Below are 15,256 nucleotides of genomic sequence, written 5' to 3'. Positions count from 1 at the left end.
AAACAATAATCCCTGGAGTTTGCCCACAATCACAGGGATCCCAAGTATGAGAAATTCTACACCTTGACAACTGAGAAAAGTCCAAACCACCAGCTTCTAGACTGTCTGGTAACACAAATTGGTGATTTTTCCTTATCACGGCCATAATGTCTTGTTGGCTAAATTGATGAATAGTATGAAAATGTAGGGCTCAAAGGAAGGGGTCTCCCTGACACTCAATTAAATGACCAAAATTTGATAAAGGAAGGATGGTCAACATTCTCAAATACCATAGCAGCTCTAGGTCAAACCAAACCAAAGTTTGTCAAGTTTAAATCCTACCAATTGACCACATTGAGCTAGTCAACCAGTTCTAAACCAAATGAATTCCAACACCTCCCCTGTTAGAGTTGGATACACCTGAAATAGACTTTACTGGCCCTTAAGAGCAAATTACCAAATACAGATCATATAGCTCTGTCAAGCATAAAAGACTGAACTTGTAGAAAGTGAAACCTAGAACTTTCACATCCACCACCTGCTCCAGGTTGAAGTCAATAGCTGCTGTTATTCAAACGTGGAAGTGCACATGTAGTATAAATTGAGGAAGTTGAAGATAATCAATAGTATGATGCTTGTTAAATGAAAGCTGATTCTCCGCATTAGAGTATGTGCCATCCAATGACAAACTGACATAATGTAAACATCTCATATTCAGAAATTATTCATATACACGAGAAAGTACACGGACTATAATGACATTTCAGTCTGCATGTTGGTTTCTACCATTTTCATTTAAGCATCTAATCCCAAGAAGGGAAAACCATGTACATGAATATCAAATAATCTCATCTGTGCTTGTTGCAGAAGTATATACATGAGACTAAGAGTCATAAAAGAATTGGATTTATGAATAGAATATCCTTACAATGAGGACAGATTAAGGAAAAAGTAAAACAAATTGACAAAGAAACTATGAAGCCACTACTGAGAAAATTTGGTGGCCTCCTACGATGACCATGAAGAGGTTCAATGCCTGCATGCGCCAAGGAGGTCTGGGTCAGGATTGGAGATTGTTCTTTAACCATGTTAATGCTCCATTAGCAACTGACCTGCATGTTCCAGGACCTTACATGAGAACTGACTACACATTTAATGTACAAGTTCAAACACAAAAGCACAAGCAAGCTGATCAATCATGAGAACTTATTGTGAAGAATTATGCGAAACATCAAAGAACTGGAAATAGCAGTCATAATTTCATGAATTACAACTTTGGGTTCTGCCCACAGAAACCAGTGCTAAGAAATAGCTGGCAGGAATTTACAGTCGGCCCTACATACAGTTACATTAACTAGCACAGGCCATTGACTAGCTATCCATAATTATGCACTATGGATTGTCCACTCTACGTAGAAATAATAAATGGTGTTAGGACTCCCTCACTTTTTGGTCCAGCAAGCAACAGCAGCCAAAGTGAATTGGTTATGATCCTAACTATGAACAAACAGATAACTTTGGGTCGCCCACCCTATGTAGAAACAAGAAATGGCTACCAGAACAAGTTTACTTTCTGGTCCAGCATACAATTGCATTAACTAGTATAGGTCATGCACCAGTAGCCAAAGGAAATTGCTATGCTTCTCTACAACAAATTTTTTTTCTGTATATAAGACCATAGACCACTCAAATACACATATTCCAGCCCAACTGGCAAGCCAAAAACCTCAGTACCATAAAAGTTTCAGTAAATAAAATGCACAATCATGAAACTAATATGTGACCCATACATGAAACCAAGACTTTCATTCCTAAACTTGAACTTTAAGCCTTGTACAGAGATCTTAGTTGATCCAGAAAATCCTTTTTTGATTAGGGACAACATAGAAATTTAACAAAGATCAAATTAAATTTCCTTTATGAATTAACTAGGCAGTGATCTTAAAATATGGAAAACATGCAAAGAATCAACAGGAACTTTATGTCTCAGACGAAACTTTGTTGCTGTTCATTTCACAATCAGAGGATGTGATGACTTCCATGAGTTCGCTTTCATTTATATATTTCATCAACCCTAACTAGTTAAGAAGGCTTTTGCTGTCTTGCATCATAAACCATCAAATACAAGAACATGTATTAAGATGAATAAGAAACCAGGAAAAAAGCATGCACGCGTGTGTGTGCGTGAGAGAGAGAGAGAGTTTTTAACTGGAAACAGGAAAGATGATGCCATCTTGCTACTTCCTTTAGTAAGTTAAGAATCACACATTTTGCATGTTAAATTCACATTTTCTATTACAGAACATTAAATTAATGCAAATTTTCCTGTTTTATTTCCTTTTAATTTTTTCCAGTATTGACCATTTTTTGTGGATCTAGACATTCCACTTTTCCCACTGAGCTATTATGGAAGCCAATTTTGGCTTTAAGTTCCCATGTCGATGGCATTTAAACTATTACATTGCCATTAAACAGGTGCTCCATCTCTAATTAACAAATCTAATAAATGATGTCAACTACTTATTTTTTAATAAATCTGTCCTACTTGATACACTAAAAAGTTAAAAACTATCATTTATTCCTATCCTTTTCAGATATTTAGTCCTTGAACCTTTAATGTCAGTTTACACTAGTTTCACAGTTGTGACATAAACATAAGAGAACCTCAGTGTAATTGGGACTTGTGGTCACTTCTTTTCCTTTTTTCGGATGGTAGTAGCACATGATCAACATGAAACTGTTTATTGTCTTCAGTGTTGGCGGATTTTGCATATCCACCCACAAGTAAGGCATAAAAAGTGGTGGTAACCAATTACATACTGTTCAAATTGATATAGAAAACGATGCTCAAGACTCCAAAACTGGTTATACAACTTGACCATGGTTCTGGGTTTAAGGATGCAAAAAAAAAAACTTGTATGCACAAAGAGCAAAAGGGCATTCAAACTTCTCTAAACGCATATCAATATTTTTTAAGTCTTATATAAATGTTGTGAAGTCTCATATATAACAACCACTGCCTACCACTTTCACAGTCTAGGTTTAAAGACTTGAACAACATTTATAGGCAAGAGGATACAGGAATTCTCTAGATAACACATTGTTAACAGAAGTAATATATATATATAATGGTTTAATACAAGATACATGTTCTGACTTGAAAGATCAAAATACCCTTGACTGGTGGTATTCCTAACCATAGTTGTCTGAAATGTCTTTTGAATTTCATTTCTTTGTGCATGCCTACTAAAAACTTGGGCACTTTTATGACTTTCATTTTCATGATCAATTGGTACCAAATCCCTCATTGACAATGAAATAAAAACAATTCAAATAGCACAAGGACTCACACTTAACAACAATAAAGACAGCATACATTCACAAGAAGCGGCAAGGGAAGTGATAACAAAGTGGCATCACTTCTTTTAGGTACTGAACTATGGCACGCACAACCAAAGACAATTCCAGTTAATTTTATGAAGAATGAAGAAGAAACGAACTTACCCAGCAAAATCCTTTAGTTTCTGCCAGAAACCAGCAGGGGCTTTAGATTGCTCAGGCTTTTTAACATCATCCCCACTCTGGACTTTAGTCCTTTTGTCTGCATTGAAAGTGGAATGCTTTAGTCATAGAAATGAAAACCAAAGTATATAACAGACCATTTAGCCACCAGGACATAATAAATTCTCAATTCCACCAATTCTTTCACATCAGCGATTCACTGTAAGTTTCAAAAAGTAACTTCTATCAACTTTACCAATTATTTCAAATCAATGGCTCACTTTTAGTTTCAAGCAAACTGTGGTCAACAGCAATGTTGTCAGAAGCTGCTAATGTACCCAGCTGGTTCTAATACTGGCCAAGACGGGCTTGAGCTCTTAAATGTGGCTAAGCTATGTATGTTTACCAGACAAGATTACTCCCACTAAAAAATTGGTCCCCAGAATAGCCCAAATATTCTACACTACAGAGATCTAAAAATCATGCCCAAAAAGGGTCCAGACTCCATTCTGGGCCTATTGGAATATCCAGTCAGAAAGCCCACTGCTATGTACCACGTTAAACTTGATGGTGAATGGTTAATATCACTGCACTTGCAGAGAACCTTGAGATCAAACTTTATGCTTGACAACTGGAACCCCAACTATCTATATAAACCCCATCTTTAATCAACCAATAGATTTAATTCTAAAAACAAAAGTAAAAAGGAAAAATATTGTCTAAAGCAAATTTGGCTTACTTTGAGGTTTGCTAATAGGATTTGTCCTTGTACGGCTGAGAGTTGGGTCTTTCAACATCACAAGCTCTTCAAGCAATTCCCTCTCCCTACCACTGCACGTAATGCAGTTGTCAAAAATCAGCCAAAAACACAAGCAAGACAGAGTTTGAAGTATAATAAATACAGCAAACAAGAACATTCTAGTACATTAGTAGATAATCCAGAGAATAGGATTACCAATAAAGTCCCTAGAAAATACAAAAAATATTGCAATCACGATGTTAGATGGTTTTCTGTAATCAAGTCCATAACTGTAGAATATCATCAGAATCCCACAACATAAAGGAACTGGAAACTTTAATATTTGAAGTTCATCTCTTAGATTATTCAAATCTTCATTTTGTATCTTGGTGTACACCTATTTCCTGTTGTGCTGTGGCAGCTGTCTTATTTTGCTTTCCATGTCTTAGTTGTAATAGTCCATAAGTTACATCTGATGAGAGGGCAAATCAACAAATCAAAAGGAGATGCAAAATAAAGGACAGGTTGCAACATCTACTGCAACAGGAAAATAAATATGATTTCAAGATGTTGAATCCTGCAGATAAGATTTTAAAACTACAATTTGGTAACTACTGAATGAGAGTGGCTCTCTCCCAAATAGTAACTTGCAATTTTATTTAGGCAGCTCAAAGTTTCATATTATGTATGAATTAGGGGATCGAACGAGATAGCTGGACGAGTGGACGGTAGGTCACACTACCATAACCAAAGGGCCTTGGGTACAAATCCCGTGGGGGTTATCCCCCAACACGCCTATCAATATATATATATATATAAACAGTCATGAAGTTTCATGATATCTAGACATGTTATGTGAGCTTAAAATAGCATATGGATTACAAAACACAATAAAAAATGGTTTGAGTGCCTTGAATAAACAGAAGATTTGGAAATGAAAGGAAAGAAATTGAAGTTAATCTATAACTTCAAAACAAAGGAAAACACATGATATGCAGGATTCTTGACGTAATAATCAACAGGTTGGTCAAGTATGCAATGACGATGTACGACTAAATATTCGTACAAATTGTAAGTGATTAAATCTATTTCTTTAGTAAATATCATAAATCTCAATTCACCATGAAAATGTGAAATTTTACGTTAAAAAGTGAGAAAATGAAAATTCTTAGAGTTATCTAACCAACTAATATGAATAACACTTATGTGTTTGGGAACTCGAATGAGAATTCTCAACCGTGAGTTCTCATCAGGCCCCAAATTCTGTGTTTGCATAACATTTCCATTGAAACTCTCATTATCCCAAATTCCAAAAGCAAGGCAAGAAAGGGCTGCCCCAATGGAACCCGCATTACACCCAAGAGCAGTGGCAATCTCATTTAGCACCCTATGCAGGAAGATTGGGTCACTTTCACTTTTCTTCTTTCTCATGGAACAGGAAGGTTCCCTGGCTAAATTTCATGTTATTATGGTCATCAACCAAAATGAACATGCTCCTTGTGTTAGAAAGAGTGCTCTCCCAGATCTAGTTAGAACCATAAAACAGATGCCTTCAAGTCTTCAACCAGAAGTGAAACATAAAAATATGGTGCACCTGATGCGATTTGGTATGGTGACTTTTACAGTGAACAGATGGTCACCACGTATGGATGGTTTGTTAAGCTTTGGAACCCCTCGTTTTGACAAGACAAGCACATCACCAGGTTGTGTACCAGGTGGAATCTGAAGTTCAGTAGCACCATCTACTGTCTTTACCTGTTACACACCAAACTGAGGCATCAATATTTGAGAGCTTAATGGAAACCAAAATTGAATTTTTTATAGTAGACAAAAGGTGAGAGTTCTTTGGTAAGTTCCTTGCAGTTATCCAGTTACTCTTCACAATCTAAACCCCAAAAGTACAATAGCAACAACACTCATATGACTATCAACACACATTTGTAACAAAAACATAATAAACAATGTTTGCTTATAACATTGCAAATGAATTGACATTGTTACACCAGATTCAGACCAATTTTAATGGTGAACCAAGTTTTCTTTAAAATATCGAGTTGCTTAGACCTATCTGGTCCTCCATTTTTTTCTTTGTATATCCTTTGAAATGATGGGTCAAATAAAGTTCCTTCCAAAATCAGCCTCATTTCTCACACAGACCAAAAAATTAAAGTTTTTTCCTGAGCTGGTGTAAAAAAATGGCATCTTTACGATGAAACTGAATTTTGTGAACAAATTACTAGGTTATGGTTTATTTATTCATTTATTCACGGGATCACAAGCTATCAATCTATGTAAACTGCAATGACATGTGATACTTTTACTTGCTTTGTCTTGTAATTTTTTCATGGCTTATTTTAAAATGTTTGTTCAAACAAGCCAATATAATCTGTTGCATGGCTTCTGCAACTCCCTATTTTGTCCACCTTTCAATACATAACTGCAATTTGCTATATCATCATAGTTGAACACGTCCAAGATCAAGATGCTCCTCCTAATTAAGGTCAAGATGTATGAGATGCAATAGGCTAGAGACCAGCAAAAAAAAAGGTGGTGCCTTAACAAAATAAAAACATTGTTAGGTTCTAAATGTAACCTATAGATCAACAGATAGATCACTACTTTAGAAATGTACAGAACTAACAAGGAGATGCTTCAAGCTTTAGACTGCAAAATGGAGCTACCACTACAAAGACAGTGCCCCCAGAGATATCACTAAAAGATGAAAGAAGGTAATTCAGTCCAAAAATATGTAGCTGGTTTTACTTACAGATGTTGCTGCAGTAAGAGATTATATCGGAAAAGAATAAGAAAACATACTCTTTGTATTTCTCTCTCAACTTCTTAGTAGAATTCATATATTTTATTTCAGCCCAGAAAAGGCATTTTGATATGATTAACAGGCAAAAGGTGATTCATAACAGGCATGGGAGTTCAAGCTCGACTAAGAGCTTAGGCTAAGACAGACTGATGACCTTTTTCTCCTAGTTCTGTTGAATTGGCTGTCTATATCTTCCTTGCTCTTTAGATAGAGCTCCATCTTGGTGATAGGTTTTATTTCTTTGGTTTGATGTATCTCTGGATGATTATCATATTTTAATGTGAAAATGACATCAAAATTTGCAATAAATTGGAGTATCATCAGCCTGTTTTTATGGGGAGATTCTCTCCATGAAATACTGCTAAAATGGACAATTATGAACTTAGGTGCTCCACAGTATTGATACAAAAAGAGAAAACCTTTTAATAATGTTAAGCAGAAAATGTTATTCAATGTAATCTTTCTAAAAGCCCCTTCCCTGAAAACATGTATGAAGACTGGAGGTAAGGATGTTGTAGTAAATTAAAACAGAAAGGCAGACGAATTAGGGTATATGTCATCGACTTAAGAGAGACAGATATTAAAATAACTAAGCTACAAAGATCTTTACCTTCAAAACTGTTCCTAGAATGGCATCAATGTAACTTATTGAGACTGTAGAACAAAGGTTTATGCCATCCCTCTGTATCTCTGGAATCTCCTCAATATCAAGGTATACATACAGATCACCAGTAGGTCCCCTGTTAAAATAAAGAAATTTCCAGATACAATTGTCAGATACACTCTGAGGATCAGAAAAAACATCAGAAAATAAGTCACATGCTATCAAGTACAGAAGAACTACCAGCCTGCAGACAGTAAAATCAAATAAACAACCTCCAAAGGAACATTGAAACCAGCATTAGATATCTGCATGGACATAGTGATGTCAAAATGTATTAAAAACAATGAAAAGTACTAGCATACAGGAACCAAATATAGGAGCACTCAGCCTAACTTATGTCACATGGGTTTGGGGTGCGGCACTTTCAAAAAACTTGGGTGCGGGGGTGCGGCAATATATATATATATATATATATATATATATATATATATATATATATATATATATATATATATATATATATATATATATTGTTGCAACTTGGTTTGAGAAAAAATAAAAAGTCTATTCACGATTAGCCCTAATCACCCTTAAGTAGTGATTAGGGTCAATAAAGAAAATTACAAAAGAGACCATTAAAAGTTAAAATATAAACAAGATCACCTGATAACTTTTCTGATTTCCAATAAACCCCTCACGATAATAACTCTCAACATCCCCCCTCAAGCTGGAGCATAGATGTCAATCATGCTCAGCTTATTACAACACTTTGAGAATTCTGCGATAGGAAGGGGTTTGGTAAAAACATCTGCTACTTGATCTTCTGAAGAAACATGAACAGTTGATATATTTTCCACTTGAACCATATCCCGAATATAATGGCAATCTATCTCAATATGCTTAGTCCTCTCATGAAATACAGGATTATTAGCAATATATGTGGCTGCCTTGTTATCACACATGATCTTCATAGGAAGAGAAACCTTTATGCCCAATCCGTTAAGCATAGATTTTATCCAAATTATTTCAGCAGCAGTTTGTGCCATGACCCTATATTCTGACTCAACATTTGATCTTGCTACTACAGCTTGTTTCTTGCTTCTCCATGAAACTAAGTTGCCACCAACAAAAACACATAACCCTGTAGTAGACTTCCTATCATCAAAAAACCCTGCATAATCAGCATCAGTATACGCAACCACATCAAGATTTGCCCCTTTTGTAAACAATAGACCTTTTCCTGGAGATGTCTTCAGGTATTTAAGAACCATCATAGCTGCCTCCCAATGAACTTTTCTTGGTTTATCCATGAATTGACTCAACTTGCCAACAACAAATGATATGTCGAGCCTAGTTATACTGTTATAGTAACATAGAGAAGTTTACCAATGAGAGTCCTATACTATCAACTGTCTCAGATTGCACGTCATACAAGAGTAGTTTAGGATTCATGGGAATAGTAGCTGGTTTTGCACCAAGCAACCCTGTCTCCTGTAAAAGATCAAGCACATATTTTCTCTGAGAAAGAACCATACCTTCTCTATTTCTTGCTACTTCGATTCCCAAGAAGTACCTGAGAGGACCCCAATCCTTTGCAATAAAGTATTTTTGCAGATATGCCTTGGTGCTTGAAATCTCCTGCTCATTATCTCCAGTTAAAATTATATCATTAACCTATGTCACATGGGTGCGGGTGCGGGTGCGACACGGGTGCGGCGCAATTCCAAAAAATTTGGACACGGGGACTCGGCTATATATTAAAAAATATATATTATAAATATATATATTTTAAATATTATAATTATATATATAACAATAAATTAACACATAAAGATTGTAAATTTTAAAGCAAAAAAAAAACAATTCTTAACAACACAAACTTACTAAAATATAACACATAAAGAAGCTTGTGAGTGTGATAAACAACAAAACTTATCATAAATCTGCCTCATCGTCTGAATTAGAAGGAAGAACAGGATCGAGGTAGTCCATGTTGAGAGTATGTAAATTATGTTCTCTCTCCAAGTCAAAATCTTCTGGATTTACATCCCAATTCTTGGATGGTCCACAACTGCATCAAAAAATCACTATATTAGTATCTAACTTAAAACTTTGAATACAAATATGAAATATTTAAATACAAACTTTGAATACAAAGAAAAAAAAGTACCTATACTCTTCTTTGGTGCGGCGATAAATTAATCGTAGATTTAAGTGAACATATACCAAATCCTCTGCTCTTTTACTAGTGAGTTTGTTTCTTTTAATGTTGTGAATTTGAGCATATGTACTCCAATTTCTTTCACAACAAGATGATGTAGCAGGTTGGGATAACAACTTCATTGCAAGACGTTGCAGATTTGGTGTCTCTGATCCATATGTTGCCCACCAATTAAGGGGATCTTCCTCGTCCCTTGCCACAAGTGCTGCTAAAGAATCAAATCTTCCAGTAGAAAACTTGTCAAACTCACTATTTACAACCTTAAACATGTGAGGATCATTAAAAACTCTTCCCAAATATATCATTCTATTTCTTGATATCTCAGGATCTTCATTTGGAGAAACACGACCAACACCTGTTGTCAACCATTTTTTTGCATAGTATTTTGGATTGAGAGAGTGTGCCATGCAATGCAAAGGTGTATTGCTTTTATCCCATCTTCTCACTAAAACTGAATGTACATGATTGTAAAATTCTGAATCATCAAGTGCAATATCTTTCTTCTCATGTTTAAAAATGATACTTTGAACTTTTTCAATCATATTGTCCCACATTTCATAAATTCTATGAAGCATGGGTACATCTCTGTCAACTTCTCTCAGCATTTCCCAAATAGGCTCTGTAAATTCAACAAAATATGTAATTTTATCCCACCAAAAATCATCACAGATGCATTTTTTGATAGCTTGAGCCTTGACATCATCTTCAGTACGATAAAAATCCCAATCTTGATCAGCCACCATCATCATCAATGCATTCTTGAGTTGCTTAATTCTTTTTATCATAACAATTAGAGAAGCAAAACGAGTTTCAGCAACTTTCAGTAACTTGAGTTCAGAATGCCTATTAAATATAGAAAGGGCATGATGATGGTTTACAACAAAATTTCTAATATTTCGAACATCATGCTCTATTTTCTCAATCCATAAGCACATTTCATGTGCATGTGCATCATCTTTTGATGGATTGCATATACTCTTAAGTGCCAAATTTAAACTGTGTGCTGCACAAGGAGTCCAAAAAATATGTGAATATGTATCTTCACTTGCCAAATTCATTCCTGCACGACTGCAAACTGGAGCATTGTCAGTAATGATTTGCACCACACTTTCTTCACCCACTTCTTTTATCACTTCAACAAATAATCTCTTTAAATATTCAGCATCTTTATACTCTCCAGATGCATCAACAGTCTTCAAAAAGATTGACCCATTTAGTGAGTAAGCAATGAAGTTTATCAGTGGTCGCCTTTGTAAATCAGTCCACCCATCAGAAATAATCGACATTCCATGTCGTTTCCATGCAAATTTTTGGGTCTCTAGCAAGTCTTCAATTCTATTTTTTTCCTCTGCAAGAATGACTGTTCTTAGTTTTTCTGAACTAGGAGGCACATAACCACTCAAATTGCAATTAGCCAAAGATGTAATCATATCTTTCCAGTATGGACTTCTAGCTACATTAAAAGGAATTGAGCTTGAGTAAAAGAATCGACCAATCTTTTTATCAATTTCTGCTCTTGCCATGTTTTTGAATGACGCTTGTATTGTTTTATTGCTTTCCATCTTTCTTTCTTTAAAAGCTCTTCTTGTGTATCACTAGCAGTAGGAAAAGACAAATTAATCGAATCGCTTTTCATCTCTGCAATTTTCTTCTTTTCAGTTTCCTCTTGTTCTTTTTTTAATTGCTTTAACATGTCTTTGTCAACCTCAGAACATGCCCTAATTCCTTGACCACGAATATGCAAAAGATGTGCTTTCACACGCGTATAAGAACCTGTGAAAACAGTCTTACATAGATTACAATGAAACTGCACATTCCCACCACCACCACTACTAGCTTTTATCCCTTTTGTCACAAGCCTCCAAAGTGGTTGAGAAACATCTAATTCAGGGTTAGAACTTGAACCAAATGTATTGACACTACCGCTAGAACTCGCCATTATATCTGAAAAGTGAAAACTGAAAAGAAAATAATTAAATAAGTAAATAAAATAAAGTTAATAAAACAGGGAATATTGGAGGGGCCGAGCCCCTCTTCTGCGAGCAGAGGGTGCAAGGAGGGGGGCCGAGCCCCTCCTCTGCGAGCAGAAGGTGCAGAGAGGGGCCGAGCCCCTCCTCTGAGAGCAGAGGGTGCAGGGAGGGGCCGAGCCCCTCCCCTGCGAGCAGAGGGGGGCCGAGCCCCTCTTCTGCGTGCAAAGGGTGCAGGGAGGGGGGCCGAGCCCCTCCTCTGCGAGCAGAGGGTGCAGGGAGGGGCCGAGCCCCCCCCCTGCGAGCAGAGGGTGCAGGGAGGGGGGCCGAGCCCCTCCTCTGCGAGCAGAGGGTGCAGGGAGGGGGGCCAAGCCCCTCCTCTGCGAGCAGAGGGTGCAGGGAGGGGGGCCGAGCCCCTCCCCTGCGAACCGAGGGTGCAGGGAGGGGGGCCGAGACCCTCCCCTGCGAGCAGAGGGTGCAGGGAGGGGCCGAGCCCCTCCCCTGCGAGCAGAGGGTGCAGGGAGGGGCCGAGCCCCTACCCTGCGAGCAGAGGGTGCAGGGAGGGGGCCGAGCCCCTCCCCTGCGTGCAAAGGGTGCAGGGAGGGGGGCTGAGCCCCTCCTCTGCGAGCAGAGGGTGCAGGGAAGGGCCGAGCCCCTCCCCTGCGAGCAGAGGGTGCAGGGAGGGGCCGAGCCCCTCCTCTGCGAGCAGAGGGTGCAGGGAGGGGCCGAGCCCCTCCCCTGCGAGCAGAGGGTGCAGGGAGGGGCCGAGCCCCTCCCCTGCGAGCAGAGGGTGCAGGGAGGGGGGCCGAGCCCCTCCTCTGCGAGTAGAGGGTGCAGGGAGGGACCGAGCCCCTCCCCTGCGAGCAGAGGGTGCAGGGAGGGGCCGAGCCCCTCCCCTGCGAGCAGAGGGTGCAGGGAGGGGGGCCGAGCCCCTCCTCTGCGAGCAGAGGGTGCAGGGAGGGAGGCTACGAGCAGGGTCGACATACCTGACGGAGGGGGAGACGGTGGCTGCCTGTCGCCAGAGTTCGGATCGCCGGCGTGGTTGCAGGAGAAAGCTGCAAGGGCTGAGGGGGAGAGGCAAAATCGAGAGGGTAAGCCCCTCTCCCTGTCGATAAACCCCTTTTAGGGTTCGGCTGCCAAAAAAAATTGGATCTGGGTCGGGTTTGGACCCGACCCGACCCGGATCCAAAACAAAATTTAAAACTCGAACTGGACAATTTTGGACTCGGTCAAAGTTGACCGAGTCCAAAATGTGGTCGGACTCGGCCCGGACTCGTTGACCGAGTCCGACTCGGAGTTGACCGAGTCCGGGCCGAGTCCAAAGCCGCACCCGAGTCCGCACCCGAGTCCGTGCGTGTCGACGCGGGTGCGGCAACCCTTTAGCCGAGTCCGTGTGACATAGTCATTAACATAAACAACCATAATCACAAAACCTTTAGAGTTATTATTTATGAACAAAGAATGGTCTGATGGTGACCTCTGGAAACCAAATTTAGACATCATCTCAAACAATTTGTGAAACCATGCACGCGGGCTTTGCTTTAGACCATTTATTTCCTTTTTCACTTTGCACACTTTGCCACACTCCCCTTGTCGTTCGAAGCCAGGCGGTTGTTGCATGTAGACCGTCTCAGATAAATCCCCATACAAAAAAGCATTCTTCACATCAAGCTGAGTCATACTCCACCCATGATGAACAGCCATAAAAATAACTAAGCGTATAGTGTCGATTTTGGCTACGTGAGAGAAAGTCTCAAAGAAGTCCACCCCATATGTTTGGGTGTAGCCTTTGACAACTAGACGAGCTTTGTGTCTCTCCAAAGTGCCATCAAAATGATATTTAATATTGTACACCCACTTACAACCAACAATGTCTGCATCAAAAGGAGGATCAACAAGCTCCCAAGTCCCTTGAGAAATCAAGGCGTCCATTTCTTCTTGCATTGCTTGTTTTCATTGAGGATCTAATAAAGCATGTTGATGATTGACATCATTGGAGATGGCAGATAAAGCGGATAGAAAGTTTTGCATGCTCTTTCCAATCCTTTTTGTGGACACAAACTTTGAAATTGGGTGCAGAGTACACTGACGCGTGCCTTTCCTCAGGGCTATGGGCAAATCATTTTCAATCTCAGGATCTGCTCTACGATCATCAGGATAGGAAATAAAATCATCAACATGATCAGAATCATTGACTGCAGGAGAAGAAGATGATGAAGGGCCACGAGAGGAGGCTTGACGGCGAGTATACACCAATGGAGGATCATGGAACTGAGTTGAAGATGGGTCAGAACATAATGAAGGCAACAAAGGAACTAACTCCAAAGGAATGCGACGAATGGGTAAGGGAAAAGATTTGGACATATCAGGATTCACATGAGACGCGCACAGTGAGAAGGAATGGTCTCAAAGAATGTGACATCCGCACTGATATACTCTTAAGGAGCAATGAGATCAAGACATTTATACCCTTTTTGGTTTTTTGGATACCCAAGGAAGACACATTTAGTTGCATGTGCAGCTAGTTTGTCCCTAGTAGGTCCAAGTTTTTGCACAAAACAAACACAACCAAATACCTTAGAAGCAACTTTGAACAAAGAACAATCTGGATAAAGCTGTCTGATAGGAATTTGGTCATTAAGAGCAGTAGAAGGCATTTTGTTAATAAGGTAACAAGAAGTAAGAAGGGCATCTCCCCAAAAAGAAGCTGGCATGTTTGTTTGAATCATAAGGGTTCGAGTTACTTCCAAAAGGTGTCGGTGTTTTCTTTTAGCTACCCCATTTTGCTGGGACGTATGGGCACATGAAAATTGGGGGCAAATCCCATTATCCTGATAAAATTATAATAGTTTGCTAGATTTGAATTCAAGAGCATTATCAGTGCGAACAATTTTAACAATGGAACCAAATTGAGTCTTTATTTCAAGAATAAAAGATTGGAGAATACACAGGACTTCAGATCTCTCCTTTATTAAAAAGACCCAAGACACTCTAGAGTAGTCATCAACGATGACAAGGTAATACTTGGACTGAAACCTATTAGGAACCTGACTAGGCCCCCAAACATCAACATGAATTAGATCAAAAGGACTTTGACTAGGACAACTCTGACTTAAAGAAAAGGAACTACGATGATGCTTGCCCAACTGACATGCTTCACACTGAAAGGACGTTGTAGGAGAGACCTGTGGAATGACTCTTCGAAGCTTGGAAAGAGAAGGATGACCCAATCTGAGATGCCATTGGTAGGAATTAGAACTCGATTCCACACACGAAGTTAAAGAAGTAGGCACAGGTTCAGTGATGGAAGAGACAACCTGAGTTGTTGCTTTGGGGAACGATAATGAGCTCTGAGGGCGACTTCTAGGGTTCTTATCCCAACACCGATCCTCAAGGTGCCCCTGCTTGCCACAATATGTACACTGAA

The 15,256-nt window shown here is 39.1% G+C and overlaps 1 protein-coding gene across 1 annotated transcript in view; it reads right to left on the bottom strand.

The window, feature by feature from the left end:
* Positions 1-729: 729 nt before the first annotated feature.
* The window catches only part of LOC149842002 (uncharacterized), a 29,338-nt gene continuing 14,811 nt past the window's right edge, over positions 730-15,256 (bottom strand). The window contains exons 7-11 of the mRNA XM_089998827.1: positions 7,648-7,777; positions 5,814-5,974; positions 4,220-4,311; positions 3,484-3,580; positions 730-1,091 (exon numbers count right to left, since the gene is read on the bottom strand). Of these exons, the coding sequence (XP_089854953.1) occupies positions 1,040-1,091; positions 3,484-3,580; positions 4,220-4,311; positions 5,814-5,974; positions 7,648-7,777 (532 nt within the window). The 3' untranslated portion in view covers positions 730-1,039. The remainder of the gene's footprint in view (positions 1,092-3,483; positions 3,581-4,219; positions 4,312-5,813; positions 5,975-7,647; positions 7,778-15,256) is intronic.

The sequence above is a fragment of the Nuphar pumila genome, chromosome 3, assembly GCF_984573655.1.
Source record: "Nuphar pumila chromosome 3, dmNupPumi1.hap1.1, whole genome shotgun sequence".
Classification (NCBI taxonomy): Eukaryota; Viridiplantae; Streptophyta; class Magnoliopsida; order Nymphaeales; family Nymphaeaceae; genus Nuphar; species Nuphar pumila.
Note: the sequence above shows the minus strand (reverse complement) of the source record. Positions and strands in the feature narration are given on the sequence as shown.